At 39.8% G+C, this 21,418-nt stretch overlaps 1 protein-coding gene across 6 annotated transcripts in view; it reads right to left on the bottom strand.

Annotated features, from left to right (window-relative positions):
* Positions 1–21,418, bottom strand: part of LOC143030942 (receptor-type guanylate cyclase Gyc76C-like) — a 236,981-nt gene that overhangs the window by 134,507 nt on the left and 81,056 nt on the right. For 3 of the 6 annotated variants that reach the window (XM_076194229.1, XM_076194228.1, XM_076194231.1), the window contains 2 exons: positions 18,536–18,690; positions 2,077–2,340 (listed from right to left, as the gene is read on the bottom strand). In XM_076194229.1, the coding sequence (XP_076050344.1) occupies positions 2,077–2,340; positions 18,536–18,690 (419 nt within the window). The remainder of the gene's footprint in view (positions 1–2,076; positions 2,341–18,535; positions 18,691–21,418) is intronic. The other 3 variants (XM_076194230.1, XM_076194232.1, XM_076194233.1) reach the window with 2 other exon arrangements.

Below are 21,418 nucleotides of genomic sequence, written 5' to 3'. Positions count from 1 at the left end.
GTGCTGTCACAAGTTGTCAGCTCTACATGCACGAAATGATGTAAGAAATAGTTAAAGATGACAGAAAGAGATCCGGGGCCCAGTCCAGAGACTGAGTGTCAGCCCCTCAGGGCTGCACCTCCTGACAGTGGTGAGGAGATTGACAAGTTTTGAAAATGGGCAGCTCCACTGTCCTTTTTGCAGGACCACCACAAGCAGGTACCCATTACTGGTCCTTAAATGGCAATGTAACCATATTAGCATACATACATACATATACCAAGGCTTTTTCCCCCTTACAAGGGAGGTAGCCAAAAAGGGAAAGGCATAAAAACTCTCCCACCCATTTCATCCCTAAATACACTCCACACCCCTCCCACCCTCCCTCTCATCTGAGCACCTCCTGGATGACGGGTCATCCCTGCACCTTGCCCACCGCCCTGGGTCAGAAGCAGTGTCGCAAGACACAGCACATCCACAGCAAGGCCGCTTCATTTAATCGGCGACCCCCCCTTCCGTCCCCCCTTGCATATAAGGAGAGGACAGGGAGAAATCCCTTCGGGCTGCGTCAAAATTTACTCACACATACTACCCCACCCCCACCCCCCCGCCCATTCCTCCTCATGCAATCACAACATCATCCATATACAACCATTCTCCACTCACCTCTGTCTTCCGTCCTCTCCCTTCCTTCCTCAACAGACATTCCCCTCTTCCCCAAAGCCCCCTTCACCCCATCCATCCACCTCATCCTAGGACATCCCCTCATGTTCACTCCCTCCACATCTGCCTTCCATACCTCTTTTACTAGTCTTTCTTCACTCATTCTTTCCATGTGTCCAAACCATCCTAATATTCTTTCATCAACCCTATCTCCCAGCTCCTTTTTCACCCCTGTTCTCCTCCTCACCTCCTCATTTCTCACTCTATCCAGCCTAGTAACCCCCACCATACTTCTCAGACACCTCATCTCAAACACATTCAAACTCCTTCTCTCTTCTTCTCTTATGTTCCACATTTCTGCCCCATACAGTGCTGTTGGCACAATCACTCCTTCATACAGTCTCCTCTTCGCATCCATTCCTAAATGTCTATTCCTCATTACACTCTTTAATCCACCAAGGCATCCACTCACTTCTCTCAATCTACACTCTACCTCCACCTTTACTCCACCTTTTCCTGCTACACTTGCACCCAAGTATCTAAAACTATCCACTTCCTCCAGTCGCTCTCCCTTAATGTTCACTTCCAGTCTACTGCCACTTTCACCCCTTGTACCTCTCATCACCTTACTTTTACCCACATTTATCTTTAGCTTTCTTCTATCACATACTCTCCCAAACTCTGCCACCAGCTTCCTCAATCCCTCCTCCGACCCTGCCACAAGCGCAGTGTCCTCCGCAAACAACAGCTGGCCCACCTCCCACTTCTCTCCACTTTCTTTAACCATCTCCAATCCCTGACCCACCACCCTAGCATTCACTTCTCGCACCATCCCATCCATGCATAAGTTGAACAGCCACGGCGACATATCGCATCCTTGACGAAGTCCCACCTTTACTTCAAACCACTCACTCTCTCCATTTCCAATCCTGACACAAGCTCTACTACTCTCATAAAAACTCTTGACAGCTCCCAAAAGCTTTCCTCCTATCCCATAAATCTGCATAACCTCCCACAGTGCCTTTCTGTCTACCCTATCATAAGCCTTTTCCAGATCCATAAAAGCCAAAAAAACATCCTTCCCCTTTCCTATAGCTTTCTCACATATCTGTCTTACCACAAAGATCTGATCTACACAACCTCTACCTGTCCTAAATCCACACTGTTCCTCACCAATTACTCCTTCTGTTCCTCTCCTAATCCTCTCAATCAAGATCCTCCAGTACCAGATCACTTTTTCTCCACTTATTTTCCTTACCCTTTTTGTTTTCCTTTTCTTCCTCATTTGCCTTCAGCTACCCCTCTTCCTCCTTCTCCTCTACTCCCATGACCAGCAACACTCTAAATACTTACCTCTCTAAATCTAACAGAACACTGTGATGAAGAACATGTGGCTGCTAAAAGGTAGTCCTCATCATTAGCTCCACTACATACCCGTGATCCCAAGAATCCAAAATTTGGATTTGTCAGCTCCCGTGCATTAATCCGCCACAAGAGACCCTCAATCTCCTGCTCATATTTCCAATTGCGGTACAGGACAGTTGAGGAGAAAAAGAAAACTAGCAGAATTGCACCCATCACACCAAGGATGATAATGCGTGGTTGATTATCAGAAGTTACTACACAGTCTGGGTTGGCATAGGAACAGTGGGGCTCATCAACTATGCTTATCTTCATCTCAAAGTCCAGACTCAGCACCTGCAAAAATAAAAGGAGTAGAAGTGAGACATGCTTTGGAGCAAAGTTACTTTTAATAGAACATGCAATCTTTATCCTCTTTGTTAGAGCAATTACATTTTACAGATTTTATTGTGATTAATGTCAGACATCTTTAATTAGCTGGGGCTAAACTTGAGACAATACGGGGTCTTGCCTGAATAAGACTCCATTTCATAGGAGTAGGGGTTAGTAGAAATATAATAATACATATATATATATATATATATATATATATATATATACATATACCAAATGCTCTTTCCCCCTTACAAGAGAGGTAGCCAAAAACAAAGGCATAAAATCCACTCCCACCCATTCCATCCCCACATACTCCACTCCCATCCACCCCACTCCCTCTCTCTTATCTTGGCTCCTCCTGGATGATGGGTCATCCCTGCATCTCGTCCACTGTCCTGGGTCAGAAGCAGTGTCACAAGACACAGCACATCCACAGCAAGGCTGCTTCATTAAATCAGTGACCCCCCTCTCCATCCCCTCATGCAGAAATGGAGATAGGGAGAAATCCCTTCAGGCTGCATCAATTTATTTTTCACACATACTCCTTCCCCCACCCACTCCCTCTCATGCATCACAGCATCATCCATACACAACCATTCTCCATTCACCCCTGTCTTCTGTCCTCTCCTGTCCTTCCTCAACAGACATTCCCCTCTTTCCCAATGCCTCTTCTATCCTATCCATCCATCTCATCCTTGGTCACCCCCTCATGTTCACTCCTCCCATCCCTACTTTCCACACCTCTTTTACTAATCTTTCTTTGCTCATTCTTTCTATGTATCCAAACCATCCCAATACTTCATCAACCCTATCTCCCAACTCCCTTTCCACCTCTGTTCTCCTCCTCACCTCCTCATTTCTCTCTCTATCCAGCCTAGTAACCCCAATCATACTTCTCAGACACCTCATCTCAAACACATTCAAACTCCTCTCCTCCTCTTTTATGTTCTATGTTTCTGCCCCATACATTGCTGTCAGCACAATCACTTCTTCATAATAATAATAATAATAATGCATACATACATATATCAAGGGCTTTTCTCCCCCTTACAAGGGAGGTAGACAAAAAACAAAGGCATAAAAACCACTCCCACACATTCCATCCCTATCATACTCCACTCCCCTCCCTCTTATCTTGGCACCTCCTGGATGATGGGTCATCCCTGCATCTTACCCACTGCCCTGGGTCAGAAGCAGTGTCACAAGACACAGCACATCCACAGCAAGGCCACTTCATTAAATCAGTGACCCCCCCCCCCTCATGCAGAAAAGGAGAAGACAGGAAGAAATCCCTTCAGGCTGCATCAAATTATTTCTCACACATATTCCCTCACCCCCATCCCCCACCCATTCCATCTCATGCATCAGAGCATCATATTATAATAACAATAATAATAATAATAATAATAATAATGATAATGATAATGACAATTATAATAGTAGTAATACTATTAATCTCCCTATCAAAGTACCAATGCCTATTTCTCCCTTATATGGGAAGTAGCCAAATCAAAGGCATGCACCCACTCCCATACACTTCATGGCACTGTGGTTAGAGTTCTCGACTGCCACTACGGCGGTCTGGGTTCGACTCCTGCCCAGGGCTGAAATAATTTCAGTATCACTGCTCTGTGGCGTTTTACTCCAATTCTCGTGGGCGGGGAGTTGGGGGTGTGTGTGCATGTAATGTCACAGTATTACCCATAGATCGGTCATATGAGCTCTGAGCTCCCATATGGGGGTTAATAACTGTCGATTACGAGTCAAACACGTGATCCAAGACCATGGTGAAAACAAATTCCACTCACAAACCACCATTTGCATGGACAATTGGGCCCATGCCATAAATCCATTTGAGGAATTGGCCCAGGACATAAAACACCACCAATTCCCAAAGTAGGTTTATGTCCTGGGCCCATATGTCCACACAAGTGGAAGTTGGCAAGTGTTGAATTAAGAGACCTAAGTGTATATGCATACATTCATTATGAATAATGAAAACAATGATATGCAGATACATATATACCTAATTTTAGTTGGTTCTATTAACTGTGTGATCTTAACAGCTCACCCTACTATAATTGCTGAAATATGCAATAAATGTGAGTTTTTTACTGCAAAGTTGTTGTGGTCTTCATGCACCTTGTTTGTAATCAATTTAAAAAATAATCATTCTTCATTTCTTAATTCAAGCATCAAATGTTTTCTAGCCTTTTTTACCCTATACATTTGGAAAAGAACTTTTTCATCTTCCATCTCTTCAACTAGAAAATATCTAATATCTTCTACTTCACTAAATTTGCTCAAAGCCATTTTCTCGTGAAACTACCTTCATAGGACACTTCCACAGCATGACTGGTAAATAGAATAAGCTGCCTCATTGAAAATCAAAGCAAAATGGTGCACCCTCTATTATTGTGCAGTGATAATTGTTGAACAATTATCAGTGATAATCACACTGAGCAATATGTATCTTTACCACAAATTTTTTATTAATTCATCCACTACTTTTTCTAAACCTACACTGCTCCTTACCAATTACTCCCTCTGTTTCAATCCTAATCTCCTCAATCAAAACCCTCCCGCCTTTCTAGCTACATAAAGCAAACTGATCCCTCTGAAACTACCACATCCATACTTTTCTCCTTTTTCTTTGTAAAGCAGAACTATACAGGCACTCCTCCACTCTTCCAGCACTCTTCCCTCTCTTAAACACACATTAAACAACCTCATTAGCCAGACCACTATGATTGCACCTCCCTTTTTCACACTCCACATGACATCCATCTAAACCATGCCTTACCAGCTCTTACCATTTTTAAAGTTCCTTGTATCTCATTTTTTTCTTATACTCTTATCTCTTCCATTTTCCTCTTCCATCACCACTATTTTCTTAGCACCTCCCACTGACACAGTCAATCAATCCCTATCTTCTTCCAAATTCAACAACTCTCTAAAATATCCGACCCATCTTCCCCTTACCACCTCCACTTCTATTAACATCCACCCATCTGCACCTTCTACCTTTTCCTCTCTGCCTGACCCACCCCCTTCTTCTCTTAACTTCCTGCAATAACATCTTTTTATTCTTTTCAAAGATTTCTGTTATACTCCTACCCAATTTTACATCTGCTCTCCCCTTTGCTTCCTTTACATTACATTTTGCTTTTCTTTTTTTTTCTTGCATCTCTTCTATGTTTCCTGAGCCCTAATATCTAACTAATACCTAAATACTCGCTTGTTCTCTTATACTACCATCTTCACTTATCCCACCATTCACTACCCTTCCTTCTATTCCCTTCCATCCTCCTTGCTCCACATAACATTTTTGCCTACCTTGTCCCTTCTTCTTTGAAACACACCCATTTCTCTTCCACTCCTACCTCTACTCTATCCTTCAACACCTACTTCCCACACTTCTCTCAACTTTTCCTGGTACAGTACTCCTACTCCTGTTCCTCCTCATTTAAATTGCTTATTCCAAGCACCTATCTCTCTTCTGCCCTTTTCCTCATTTTCCACTTATCCTCCACTCTCAACTTCCCTTCCACCTAAAAATTATTAGAGGTCCTATCCTTCCTTTGGATACAACTACATAGTATATTAATGCCTTATCAACCACTTATCCATCCACCACCATTTCCCATGAGTACTTACGCTTGACTTTCTTCTTAAACACTGTATCATCAACACTCTTTCTAAACACATCTTCTCTATTAACTCTTCATTATAATTTTCACCATGCACTCCAAATCTCCTAAGCACTCCATATATTGGTTCATCCCCTACTCTAGCAGTGAGATCTCCCAAGATAGAGGGATAGGTGGCGAAAATTTCAATTTTATTTGTTTGGTAAACAATAGCTGCAAAGGAGTTGCATAATCTTGCTCCTCGTTTAAAGTTTATAAGCAACCGCTAGAGATCAGATTTTAATGTTGATGTGACAATATATAAAATAAGCCATTCATGCATCGATATCGTGATTGCTTGAGTAAGTGGTATTGCTTATGACGTAACAGTCTTTCTGATTGGAGAAAGGGTGGGAGGAAAAAATTTATTGGTTCATGAAAGTAAAGTCACGCCCTTAGGGGAGGCACTTAGTTATAACAATAAAGATCATTGGACTATGAAAGTCGTGACGTCAGTGCAGAGGTGGTGTAGGAAGAAAATTGAGGATCCCAGTTGGGAGTCCCTTGGTATTGACAAGCCAAGTGTAATATTATTTGAGAAGAACAGAAGAAAAATTTTACTTTCATATAATTCACCCCATACAGCAACATTACTTCATACAGAATGATATGGTGAAAGACATACTTATTAAAGACAGTGATGGAAAGAAAGTTGAGAGTGAAGGAAGATATACAAAACCATAGAAGGAAACAGTAAAAAGAAGTAAACCAGGAGTTACGGAGAGACGGAGGTTAAACATTCCTCACAAAACTCTCTTTGCACTCATTAACACCTAACCAAAAAGCCTCCCTTTCCTTTGTGTTCTCACTGTCAGGCCCACATGTACTTTCAAAACCCACATCTCCCATCCCAGTTTTGTTTTCATCTACATTAACCATGAAGATACAAAAGATTACAAAGGAAGAGCATGCCAACAGGAGACCTTTTGGTCCATAATTAGGTCAGATGAAATTTTTTTTTTATAACTGAATACATTAATAAACAAGTAAATAAAAATATATATAGGTGATGATAAATAATAAACAGATAGATAATAACAATTTGTACTAAAAAACCATTAATAATGTATATAATAACAAATCATATCACTTACCTCCCCTTCCCCCCCTCACTCCCAACACCCTCCCCATCACAGTCCCATACTCAAATTCATCTCTTGTTTTCCCCTTAAGTTTCACCTAATGCTAGCACATCCATCTTCCTTCTCAGATACATAGTGCCTATTTCTTCCCTTTTACTCTCATCTCTACCACAACTACATACATTTAACCTTTTCAATACGAATCAAATTTCTGTGTGCAGCATTGGATGCTTTATGTACAATAATGCATCACAATACTTGCATTTTAAAATATAAAATCACTGCTGTATTACTCATTCTCTTTCACTCTGAGTAATAATAAACATGGAAAACACAATCAGGCCTGTTCAAAGAAGTTGGGAGTAACTCAGCTACAACTACAAAATAAATATAATCAAGACGCCAATGCGGCATCCTCATATACCCACTCACACCTCATGATGTCTATGTAGGTGTTATTGTATGGAAGAGATTAATGACCAAAATCTTATAGTTCTGGATGGAAATCTTTTCCCAGATCCTCTTATGCCTTGACTTCTCACAGGATAACTTTAAAGAGAGCAGAATGCCTAGTCCCATCACTCAATCCCACTTTGTTACCTTTTACAACTCAGATGGAAAACAGTGTCAAAATTCTTTCTTCCCTCTAACACAGGAGACAGAGATGATAAGAAAATGTATACTCCAAGAAGTGGTACAGAACAGTCTTTAACGGGAACAGCATAATGAAGGGATACTCATATTAATTCCCTCATGCAGTGAGGTTTTCTGATAGGGTTTTTTGGGTTTCGCACCAAGTGATACAAAGTAATATGTAGGTTGAAATTTTATATCTTAATTTTCTTCTTTTTTGTTCTTCATTGGACCAAAAAATTGGAAAGCATATGGACTGCACTCAGAACATAAATGGTCATGCACAAACTATTTCTGAAACAGCATTGTAAGAGAATCAAGACCTGGCACGAAGTGCTGGCATTCAGTGGAAAGTTCTAAATACAGTGGTGTTTTCTGATTGAGTTCTTTGGGTTTTGCATGAAGCCCATGTGCATGAAAACTGAGACATGAGTGCTATGCAGGTTGAAATTTGGAGAAGCAGAGAGAAGTGTGGGAGGTGATGAAGGATAGAGTGGAAGTAGGTGTGAAAAAGGAACAGGGGTGTTTCAGGAAGGAAGTGACAAGGTGTTCAAAGATGGTATGTAGAGCAAGGAGAATAGGAGGGAATGGAAGGAAGGGTAGTGAGTGGTGGGTTAAAGTGAAGAAGGTAGTAGATGAGAAGAAATGAGCATTCACAGATTGGTTGCAAAATAAGAGGAGAGAAAAATATGAGAGGTACAAAGATTGAAGAAGAGAAACAAAATATAAAGGAGGCAAAAAAAGGAGAGCAGCTGTAAAATGGGGGAGCAGTATGAAAGAAAAATTTGAAACCAATAAAATATGTTTTGGATGGAAATCATGAGAGGAAGGGGAGGTAAGTCAAATAAATAAGAAAAGGTAAAAGGTGTAAATGGACAGCTCTTAAGAGAAGAGAAGGTGATGAGGGGAAGATGTGTGAAGTATTATAGAGAGCTGTTGAATGTGGAGGAGGATAGGGAAGGATTGGTGATAGCAGTGGGAGGCTCTAAGAAAATTAATGATGGAAGAGGAAAATGGAGGAGAAATGAGAGAAAATGAGGTCCAAGTAGCTCTGAAAGTGATGAGAACAGGTAAGGCACCTGGGTTAGATGGGTGTCATGTGGAGTGTCTGAAGAAGGGAGGTACAGTAATAGTGGACTGGCTAGTGAGGTTGTTTAATGTGTGTCTAAGGGAGGGTAGAGTGCTGGAGGACAGGAGGTTTGCATGTATAGTTCTGCTCTACAAGGGAAAAGAGAACAAATGTGAGTGTAGTAGTTTCAGAGGGATCAGTTTGTTGAGTGTAGTTGGGAAGGCTTATGGGAGGGTTTTAATTGAGAGGATTAGGAGAGGAACAGAGGGAGTAATTGGTGAGGAACAGTGTAGGTTTAGGAAAGGTAGGGGTTGTGTGGATCAGATTTTTGTGGTAAGGCAGATATGTGAGAAAGCTTTAGATAAAGATAAGGATGTTTTTTGGGCTTTTATGGATTTGGAAAAGTTTTATGATAGGGTAGACAGGAAGACACCATGGGAGGTTTTGTAGATATATAGGACTGGGGAAAAGCTGTTAAGTGCAGTCAAGAGTTTTTATGAGGGTAGTAGAACCTGTCATAGAATGGGAAATGGAGAGAGTGGTTTGAGGTAAAGGTGGCACTGCATCAGGGATGTATCATGTCACCATGGCTGTTCATTGTGTACATGGATGGGTGGTGCAGGAGATAAAGCCAAGGGTAGTGGGCAGGGTACTGGAGATGGTTATAGGAAATAGAGAAAAGTGGGAGGTGAGCCAATTTTTATTTGTTGATGACACTACACTTGTGGCAGGATCAGAGGAAGGATTAAGAGAGTTAATGATAGAGTTAAGGAAGGTACGCAATAGGAGAAAGTTGAAGGTAAATGTGGATAAAAGTAAGGTGATGAAATATACAGGGGGAGAGGATGGCAGAGAGTTGGAAATATGTCTAAAAGGAAAGAGGCTGGAGGAAGTGGACAGCTTTAGGTATTTGGGGTCACATGTGGCAGGAAAGGGAGTGGAGGTGAAAGTAAATTGTAGATCAAGAGAAGCATGTAAATGCCTTGGGGGATTAAAAAGTGCCATGAGAAATAGGCATAAGAAAGAACATCCCTATAGCTACTGAAGAAGAGTCTTGAACCCGAAATTGCGATCTAGCTAATATGACTACATACTGCCAAGTCATAAATTTCCTTTCTAAGGAACACAAATCCATAATACGGTATATGGAAAATATCTTTAAGAAAATAATTAATGCACAACTAGCCATCACTTTTAATGATAATATATTTATATATCTATATATATATATATATATATATATATATATATATATATATATATATATATATATACATACATACAGTAAAAGCTCTCTTATCCAGCATCACTGGGACCAAAGGCATGCCCAATACTCAAAAATTCTGGGCACTTAAAGGGGTTGCTAAAGTAAGTGAAGAGGTACAGAAATATATCTACAATCACCCCCTTTACTCACTACTGTCAGTTAACATATAGTATCACATGATGAAAGTTTACAGGGGAATACTTGAGGAAGAATGTAGCTGAACTGAGCAGAGACAGACACAAACGTGGCACATGTGAGACTGAACAGCGTGGGCAGTGGGCTGTGGTGGGTGGCGTGAAACTGACCCAGACAGTGGTGCACTCTGGTGATGAGGGGAACAATTAAAGCCTCCTGTGGGAAATTTTATAAATTTGTATTGATTTTTATAGATTTTCATGCTCGGAAAAAATATGCCGGATACTTGAAGTTGCTGGATACCTGAAAGCCAGATAAGAGGGCTTTTACTGTGTGTGTGTATATATATATATAAGTATATATATATATATATACACATATATATATATATATACATATACTGTATATATATATATATATATATATATATGTATGTATATATGTATATATGTATTTTTGTTATTTCAGTTATATCTTGATAATGTCTTGTTTAAGACGAAACGTCGATGTCAAATAAGAACAAATGGAAGAATATAGAGACCTAGTTTCAATTCACCCAGTTAATGGAAAATCTCTTATCAGGAAAATCGAGAATACGAAGAAAAAACTGAACTACAACAATGCTGTCGTTTTTAACTCCACGTGTATATATATACATATATATGTATATATGTATGCATATATGTATATATGTACATATATATATATATTTATATATATATATATATATATATATATATATATATATATATATATATGTATATATGACTTAGTTTACTTAGTCAAATTTAGAGGGTCTTCCTCATAGCGGTGGTCCACTACTACTTCCAGCCCTATTATCTTCTCTCCGGAGATCTATCTGGTCTGGTATGGAGTTAGAGGCTGCTCTGCAGTATTCTGTATACCCAGGTTACAGGAGGCTTATCTGGTAGTTCCTTTAAGAATCTGTCTAGGTGTATCTTAAAGGTACAGGGCAGCTGGTGATATCTCTAATGTGCTTTGGAAGTGAGTTGAAGATTCTTGGGCCATGGTATGTGAAGCTGGCGGCTAAGAGAGTCTTGATTCTTTCAGAAGCATATGTAGAAAGTGATTTCCTGTCACAACTGTGACCATTTCTGTTAGTATGTGTCCCTTGTAGTGAGGATAAGGATGGATTTGACACTTGTTGCTCCAGTAGTTTCCATAGATGTATAGCCTGATATCTCTCTCACCTCCTCTGCTGTGAATATAGCCCAATTTTTTCAAATGTTCCTGTGATTTGTCTGGTAAAATACCTCTGCACTGATTCCAGTTCCTGCACTTCTCTCTTTATGTGCGGCAACCAGAGTTGACTGCAGTAGTCTAGGGTTGGGTGTATTAGAGCTTTCCACAGTGTTAACATTACCTCCTGATCTCTGGACCTGAAAGTTCTAAGAGCCCAACAAGCCATTTGTTTGGCTTTATTTGAAGTTGTGTAAATATGATGTTTATAAGTGGCATGTTCATTTAGTTGTATACTAAGGCATTTGACCACAGGACTTGGTGATACTGTTTTACTTCCCATTACGTATAATGCCATGGAGGTGTTTAGGTGGGAGTCAGGGCCACAATGCAGTATTTCAAATTTGTCTTCATTGAATTGCATGTTATTGGCTGCAGCCCATTCCATGATTTTGTTGATGTTGGTCTGCAGTTCCATGATGTAATCCTCACCAATAATCCTATGGCTGAGAGTAGTGTCATTAGCAAAGGATGACAAAAAAGACATATCCATGGTTTGGCTTATGTCATTCATTAAGACCAGGAAAAACAATGGGCCCAGTACTGAACCCTGCAGAACACCACTGATAACCGCTGTCTTCTCTGATTTGTGGCCGTCAACAGTTACTGCTTGGGTCCTTTTGGTGAGGAAGTTGTGAATTCATACTCCAAGCTTCCCCATAATTCCCAAGGCCTTGAGCTTGTGTGTAAGGATGCCATTATTGACTCGGTCAAAAGCTTTAGTAAAATTGAGATAAACTATGACTACATTTCCTCCTCTAGCAAGTCCCTGGAGAAGCCATTCATAGTGATGTAGCAGATTTGACAGACATGATCTACCTTTATGAAATCCATGCTGTGAGTTGCTTATAAGTTGGTACTTCTCTAGATAAGTGATAATGTTGTTTCTTAATATCTTTTCAAAAATTCTGATGAGATGGGAGGTTAGGACTACTGGTCTGTAGTTCTTTGCATGACTCCTGTTTTCCCATCTTTATAGATTATATATATATATATATATATATATATATATATATATATATATATATATATATATATATATATATACATATATATACATAAACATACTAGAGGAAACAATAGTGTGTGCAAAAACAATACAAGAATTTAAGAGCAAATGAGATACAGTGAGATACAGAGAAGGGACACCACAAGTATAGCTCTCCTTTCCGTAAGATACAAATAGGTAAATAAGTAAATACATATATATATATATATATATATATATATATATATATATATATATACATATACACACATACACCAAATTATAATGGAGGTAGCCACAATCAAAAGGTATAATTCCTCTCCCACTCCACTCCAATTCACCACCCCTCCCTCCCTCACTCTTTTCTTGGTTCCAGGATGATGAGTACTGCCCTGGGTTAGAAGCAATGCAGCAAGATGCAGCACATCCACAGCAAGGCTGTTTTATTTAATCAGCAGCCAATCCCTTCTCAGTCCCCTCATGCACACAAAAAAAAAAAAAAAAATGGTGAGAAAACCCTTCCAGCTGTATTAAAATGTCATTCACACATAATCCACTCCCTAACTCCCCCTATTCCCCACCCACTCCCTTCCATCCATCACAGTATCATCCATACACAACCATTCTCCACTCACCCATATCTTCTGTTCTCCCTTCCTTCCTCAAAAGACATCCCCCTTCTTTCTTAATGCCCCCTTTACCCCATCCATCCATCTCATCCTCAGTTGCCCCCTCCTGTTCACTCCATCCATGTCTGCCTTCCACAATTCTTTACTAACCTTTCTTCACTTTTTCCATGTATCCAAACCATTCCAATACTCTAACATCAACTATCTCCCAACTCCTTTTCCAACCCCTCTCTCCTCCTCATCTCATTTCTCACTCTATCCAACCTAGTCACCCCTACCATATTTCTCGGACATTTCATCTCAAACACATTTAAACTCTTTCTCTCTCAAGTTCCATGTTTCTGCCCTGTAGAGTGCTGCCGGCACAATTACTCCATCATAAAATCTCGTCTTAGTATCTATTCCCAAATGTCTCTTTCTTATTACACTTTTTAATCCCACTTGCTTCTCTTAATCTACATTCTAATCAACAGAAAGTTTGTGGTGACCTATTTGCCCCCAGAAATGAATACTTGGAAAGAGAATGAACATACAAAAATGCTAGAAGATACAAGGAAATCACTAAACAAGATACTAATGGGCAGGGGTAATCTGGTAATTATGCGGGACTTCAATTGCAAAGAAATTTGTTGGGATAACGTTAATGACAGTGTGAGGAGACGACGACTTGTGGGGTAATGTACTGTTGGACATGACCATGGAATACACAATGACCCAATGGGTCAGCAAAAACACCAGATACAGAAGCAATGAAGAGCCGTCGAAACTAGATAGAATATTTACAACAGAACCTGAAATTGTGGACAAAATCCATTACAAGACACCAATTGGAAAGAGTGACCATATACTCATCGAAACTGTACTAAAAGAAGAAATAGACATGGAGAGAAATGAAAAGCATAGGAAAGGAAGATTGATGTACAACAAAACGGACTTTGCAAAACTAAAGATATTCTTCCGGAATGCAAACTGGGATAAATTCTATATGGAAGAGACAAAAGTGGATGAGAAATGGAATATCTTGATGGAAAATTACAATGAAGGGGTAAACAGGCATGTACCAAGACAAAAGCAAGAGAGTACATCAAATGCTGGTTCAACAAAAGATGCAGTGAGGCAAAAGACAGAAGGGACAAAGCTTGGAAAAGGTGGAGAAAAGATAAAAAACCTAGTAAATGGCAAATTTATATAAACTATAGAAATGAGTATGTTAATGTGAGAAGAGAGGAGAAAAGGAACCATGTAAAGGATATTATAGATAAATGCAAAGATCAACCCAAACTATTCTATCGATATGTGAATGGCAAACTTAAAAATAAACAGGAAATGGTGAAACTATGCCAAGGAAATATAGAATACACAGAGGAATTAGAAATGGCTGAAGTCATGAACAATCACTTTAATCCATCTTCACCAGAGGGAAAATACAAAATTGGGACAAAGATAATAGCAAGCAATCTCCCCACATGAGTGAGTTTACAACACAAAAAGAAATATCAGAACACCTATCAAAACTTGACGTCAGAAAATCACATGGCCCAGATGGTATTGTAAATTGGATTCTAAAGGAATGCAAAGAAGAACTAATGGACAAACTACACAACATAATAAATAGCTCACTCAAAGAAGGAAAGATACCTGAAGACTGGAAAAATGCTAACATTGTACCAATATATAAAGGAGGAAACAAGGAAGAACCCACCAACTATAGGCCAGTATCACTAACAAGCATTATAGCCAAAATTTGTGAGAAAATAATCAAGAATAGATGGGTAAAACATCTGGAAGACAACAACATAATAAAACCAAGACAATTTGGGTTCAGACAAGGAAGATCATGCACCATAAACTTATGAGGGGTGATCAGAAAGTAATGACAGTCGGACTCGTAGCTGAGAGACTATAAGTGTTGGGGGGGCGGGGAGCAAGGGGCAGCAAGTGTTGCCTGTTGTTACATGTTTGAGCTTGTTGCTGTTTGTCTAGCTTACATTTTATTGTTGCGCTGTGCGATTGCGTCATTGTTGGTTTGCCTCTCTAACCAGAAACATGGATTTTTCGAAAGAAGGCTGCAGATTCTACACCTTCACAAGGTGGAAACTCGGGAAAAAAGCAACGGAGATCAGAGAGGAATTGTTGCAAGTTTTTCCCGAGTCTACTCCATCACTGGAAACTGTTTCCCGCTGGACTCGAGCTTTCGCAGCCGGAAAATTGCAGCTAGAAGATGATCATCGTCCTGGCCGCCCTCGGACATCCGTGACCGAAGCAACGACGGTCCGTGCGCGGGCCATCATTGACGAAGATCCAACTGTTACTCTTCGATTCTTATCCTTGGAGCTCGGTGTCAGTTATGGGAGCGCACATGACATCGTGCATGAACACTTAGGGCTGAGGAAGAAGTGTGCTCGATGGATACCTCATTTGCTTATGGAAGAGCAGAAGAGCGAACGGGTGCGGATTTGTCGTCTATGGCTGGCTGAATTCGAGCCAAATGGTCCGAAACAGTTCTCAGATGTAGCTACCGGAGATGAGTGTTGGATTTCTTTCTTCACCACCAGAGACAAGCAGTCTAACATGGTGTGGTTGAGTGATGAAGAACCTCGACCTCAGATTCTGAAGGAAGGATTTCGCAGCAGGAAGCGCCTTTTCACCATCTTCTTCAATTTACAAGGACCAATGTGTGTGGATGTAATGCCTCAACAGTGTACTATCACAGCCCAGTACTACACTGATCACGTCCTTCCTCGAGTCCTGGAATATCAGGCTAAGACTGCACCAACCCGTCGCCGATCGTGCTTTTTGCTGCACCATGACAATGCTGCCCCCCACAAAGCTCACCTCACTGTGCAGTTCCTGGAGCAGCAGGGGATCACACTTCTCCCCCACCCACCCTACTCGCCTGACCTTGCTCCCTGTGATTTTTGGTTGTTTCCAAAGATCAAGGGTGCGATCGCAGGGAAGCTGTTTCATCGCATCCAAGATCTGGCGCGAGCAGTCAATTCAGAGCTACGAGGTATATCGGCTTCTGAGTACCGTGAGTGCTTCATGAAGTGGCGAAAGAGGATGGAACGTTGCATAGAGGCAGGAGGGGAGTACTTTGAAGGAATGTAGGCCACTATTTGGATTTACCTCTGTACCGTGAAAATATATGGTATCACTGTCATTACTTTTTGATCACCCCTCGTAATATGCTTCTACTCAAGACTAATAGACATAGTGGAAGAAAGAAATGGATGGGCTGATTGTGCATTCCTAGACTTGCAAAAAGCTTTTGACAAAGTACCACACAGAAAATTACTAAAAAAACTGGAACACATAGAAAGAATACAAGGGAACCTACTAAAATGGATGGAGGACTTCCTGACTGGTAGAAAGATGAGAGTAGTGCTCAGAGAAAAATATTCAGATTGGAAAGAGGTGATCAGTGGAGTACCGCAAGGATCTTTATTGGCACCAATAATGTTTGCTATTTATGTGAATGACATGGACGAGGATGTGAAATGTTACATGAGCTTCTTTGCAGACGATGCCAAACTGTTAAGGAAAGTAGAAACTGATAAGGACTGTGAACCACTGCAGGAAGACCTGAATAAGGTATGGAACTGGAGTCAGAAATGGAAAGTGGACTTTAATACTAAGAAGTTTAGCATAATGGAGTTTGGAAAAAGCAAAAACAGAATATCAGGAAAATATACAATTGGAACCAAAGAGGTAAAGAAGGCAGGATCCGAAAAAGATTTGGGGGTAATTATCACAAATGACTTGTCCTATGATAAACAGATTAACAAAATTTTCGGGAAGGCCTACAACTTGCTAAGATCAATAAAAGTGGCATTTGCATACTTGGACGAAGACATGATAATAAAATACTGGTTACATTGACAAGGCCTAGACTAGACTATGTGGCGACATTGTGGTCATCCAGTAACAAAAAGAATATAAAGAAAATAGAAAGAATCCAGAGAGCAGGAACACAAAAATGGCACCTGCACTTGCAAACCTATCATATGAGGAGAGATTGGCTTAACTGGAGTTACCGACGCTGGAGCTCAATTCCAGAAATATTATAGATGATACAAACCAAGATGAAACTATATAAAAAATAAAACTAGGTATGATGAATGGATTAAATGAAATAGGACTCTATAGGCATGGGCCCTTTCCTGTATACTACAATTAAGTACCGTATTTTCCGGCTTATAATGCGCATGGGGTTATAATGCGCACCCATGCACCTCTTTATCTCAGTACACAGATAGCGCGCACCGACGTATAACGCGCATGCCCGATCGCATTTGTCTATACCGCAGTTTTACCTCTGTAATTATATCATGTGAACGAGGTTACATGGAGAAGTATTTTTCATTGGCTAGAGCCACCGCTGGGAAATCTGTTTATTTGTCACTAAATTAAGTGTCAGTTTAGGCATCAATCAGGACACAACTAAGAAAAATTCAGAACTACATGTACCGCAATATGACTCATGTTGTGCGTTGGTCCCTTATTACTTTGTAGCTTAGTTTGTTGGAAATATGATCTAAAAAGTTTATTGAAAGTAAAATATACAGAAAAATTTCGGGATTTTTACAGAAAATGTTCATTTTATATCTTGAGGAAATAATTCGTCTTTATCATTTTTTTTATTTGATACTGAAACAAACTACAGATTGTTTCGTTTTAGCTTTGAACCTGCAATGACAGTGGTGAAATAGGACAGTCTCTCATCGAGGTGACGTTTAGTTAATATAACTCCCGAAAGAGGGTGTTGTAGTCAGGTGTTTGACACGTTTATGAACGGCCGCAACGGAATTTGTACCATACCTAAAGTGAAGCAACAAAGCCAACATAAAAATTCAAACTAAGATGCTGTGAACATGGGCAAATATCATGAATATTGATCATGTTTCATGGTGTTTAGGCCTATTTAAACATGAAAAATAAGATTCGATAGATACCTACCTATACCAAATATTTATATACGGTAGCCCATGATGGCGTATTCTTTCATGTCACCATGGCTGTTCTTCTTGTTCTCACGGAACGTCACGGAGAAGTGTGCCTACCGACTTTGTGACGGCCAACATCGTCACGTTGTTGTGAAAAAAATTACACACATAGCCACAGAATTTTTATCATAGGCCGTAGATAATGCGCACCGCCGGATAACGTGCATCCCCCATTTTTAGGCCCTTCCGACGGAAAAAAGTCACGCACTATACGCCGGAAAATACGGTAAGTATATATCCCTTCCCATCTCCATATAGTACAGGACTAACATATATCTAATCTATTTCAGCCTTATTGAGAGCCATTATTTATGCATTTCTTTTTTCTTAGCAAGTCTCCATGATTAACTATTTAGTATCCTTTGCCTTTACCTTCCCAACTTTCCCATCCCTCTACTCACATCTTTGAAGTTGCCAATCTTGTAGAGACACGCTGAACACCTCATGGGATTTACTGATTCATCGCTGCACTTTGATGAACTGTTGAAGAAGTAGATGCTGTAATGACCATCACTCTCTGCATGTTCATCCATGTTTACAGTAAAGCCCAACACACCTGCACAGGGGAAACAATAGGAATACAAGGGGCATATTACAGGTGAGAAGAGAGCCAAGGTGAGTAAGGAAAATAAAAGTTGGTAAGCAGATAACAGTGAAGAAGTCAGCAACAAAACCACAAAGGTAGAAATAGGCTAAAAAAAATGTATGAAGAGAATATGAAGAATGAAAAAAGAGAAGGAAAAGCAAATACAAGATGAAGAATAATAGGAAAATGAGATGTGAAAGTAAAAAGAGGAGGGATATAAGGACAGGTTTGAAAAATGGGGGGTGGGAGAAAAATTAAGAAAGGTTGGAGGAAACAGGGTGAAAGGAAAGGCAATAAGGAGAAATAGGTAAAAGGATGCATGGGAAATGAAGAAGGGCAATCAATCAATCCATTGCCCTTGATCTCTATTGAAGAGGACTAACCACCTACAAGAAACTAGCAACAGTCTCCAATCAGGACCATAAGTCACTTAGACAAGAGCAATTGTGCTGTTTTCTGGGGTTTCTTAGAATGGAACATAGTGATAGGAGGTATTCTGTGTCTCCTGTGTAATGACTGCACCTGGAGCAGTTTGAGTCTGTGGCCAGGCTTATTCTGTGTTAGTATTGTCTCAATGATGAACAATGTCCTGAGTGCAAGAATGCTAGTTTGGTTCTTGTTAGGACATCTAGGGGTTACTGTTGGAGTATTGAGTTTGGTTGTTTTTCTTGAAGGGTTTGTTTAGTTACCTGGATGTGAATATGTTTCTGTGTGAATGTTTTATGTGATTTGGATGGTAGGTTGTGGTAGGTGTTTGAGTAGTATGTCACTGGTGTAGTTTTTCTATGTATTTACCTAATTATAGTATACAGGAAAGGAGCAATGATCATTGGGCCCTGTCTCCTATTCTCAAATTTTCTAACATAGACTTAAATTCATGTGCAGTTTTGACTTAATCTATGTCTTTGATTTCCAATTATTATATTTAGATTTGAACTCATGTATTGTTTCAGCTTGGGTCATATCACTTTCTAAGCTATTCCACATATTCATAAATCTATATGGAAAACTGTATTTTTTCACATCCTTTCAACATGTGGTCTTTCTTAATTTACTTCCATGACCTCTTAAAGCCCTCCCATCTTTAATCAGACCTCTTTTATCAAAGCAATCTATCCCCTTTAATGATCTGAACACTGTAATCACCTCCTTTTCTTCGATCTTTCAAAGTTGGTAGACCCAGTACATTTAGTCTTTCCTCATATGATTTATCTGCCAGGCTGGGGACCAGTTTGGTTGCTGCCCTTTGTCTCTCAATCTTCCTTATATCCTTCACTCTGTGTGGAGACCATATCACTGATGTATATTCCAGTTTTGGACATATCAGTGTTTTGATGAGTCTTTCCATTATCTCTTCATCCATATAACGGAATGCCACTTTAATCTTCTGCAGTAGTCCATATGTCTCTCTCATAATCCTGCTGATATGTCTGTCAGGTGACAGGTTGTCTTTTATCAACACTCCCAAGTCTTTTCTTTTGCTTTTGTAATGTGTTCATTTCCCAAGGAATAGTTTAAGGATGTCCTTCTGCCGCTATTGCCTATTTCCAATACTTTGCATTTTTTTTATATTGAACTTCATTTCCCATTCTTGGCTCTGTGCAAAAATAGTACCTAGCTCTTTTTTGCAATATTCTACCATCCTCCTCGTTTTTCACTCTTCTCATGATTTTTGCATCATCTGCAAACATGTTGGCATAGCTTGTTGTTCCTTCCATCATGTCATTAGTATAGACAAGAAACATTATTAATTATTGGTGCAAGCACTGAACCTTTGTGGTACTCTGCTCGTTACTGCTCTCCAGTTTGACATCTTGTCCTTGAATCCTGTTCTCATGTATCTTTCCTTGAAAAAGTCTTTCATCCATTATAATAGTTTGCCTCTCAGTCCTCCAACATGCTCCAATTTCCACCCAAGTCTACTGTGAGGTACTTTATTAAATGCCTTCTCTAGGTCTAGGTATATACAGTCCACCCACCCCTCTCACTCTTACAGCACATTAATCACTCAAGTAAAAGTTTAAAAGGTTCAACACACATAACCTTCCAGATCTGAAGCCAAACTTACTGTCAGTCAGAATGTTAATCTTTTCAAGATATTTAGTCAATCAATCTTTCACAATCCTTTCACAAAATTTCACTATTGTGCTGATTAATTATACTAGCCTATAATTTACTGGTGTCTGTTTCCACCCTTGTGAATTGGCATCACATTTGCCCTTTTTCAATCAAATGGCACAATGTTTTCTTTCAATGAACATGTAATAAGACTGTGGACCTTGTCCACTAGTTGTTCTCTACATTCTTTAAGTATGTAATTTGAGATCCCATCAGGTCCTGAGGCTTTTGTCATATCCAATGACCCCAAGAGATTGAGCATTTCCCTCACTTCTACACTTATGCTAACCCTAGTTTTTTTATCCCATTGCTTTTCTAGAAAAAGTTGTGCTCTTTTGTGAAAACTGATTGGAAGCCTTCATTCATTATTTCTGCCTGAGTTGAGTCTACTTCAAAGACCTGACCATCTACTATTAACTTGGTGATTTCTTCTGTGTCTCAATTTACCATTCATTAACCTGTAAAACAATTTAGGTTCATCTTTGGATTTTTCTACTAACCCTCTTTCAAATTTGCTTTCTTCCTGCCTGTGAATTCTGGTATAGTCATTCCTAGCTTGTTTGTAAGCTTCTTTTATTTT

Source organism: Oratosquilla oratoria, chromosome 12 (assembly GCF_046742065.1).
Source record: "Oratosquilla oratoria isolate Oo_2021 chromosome 12, ASM4674206v1, whole genome shotgun sequence".
NCBI classification, from domain to species: Eukaryota; Metazoa; Arthropoda; class Malacostraca; order Stomatopoda; family Squillidae; genus Oratosquilla; species Oratosquilla oratoria.
This window is presented reverse-complemented; position numbering and strand designations above follow the sequence as displayed.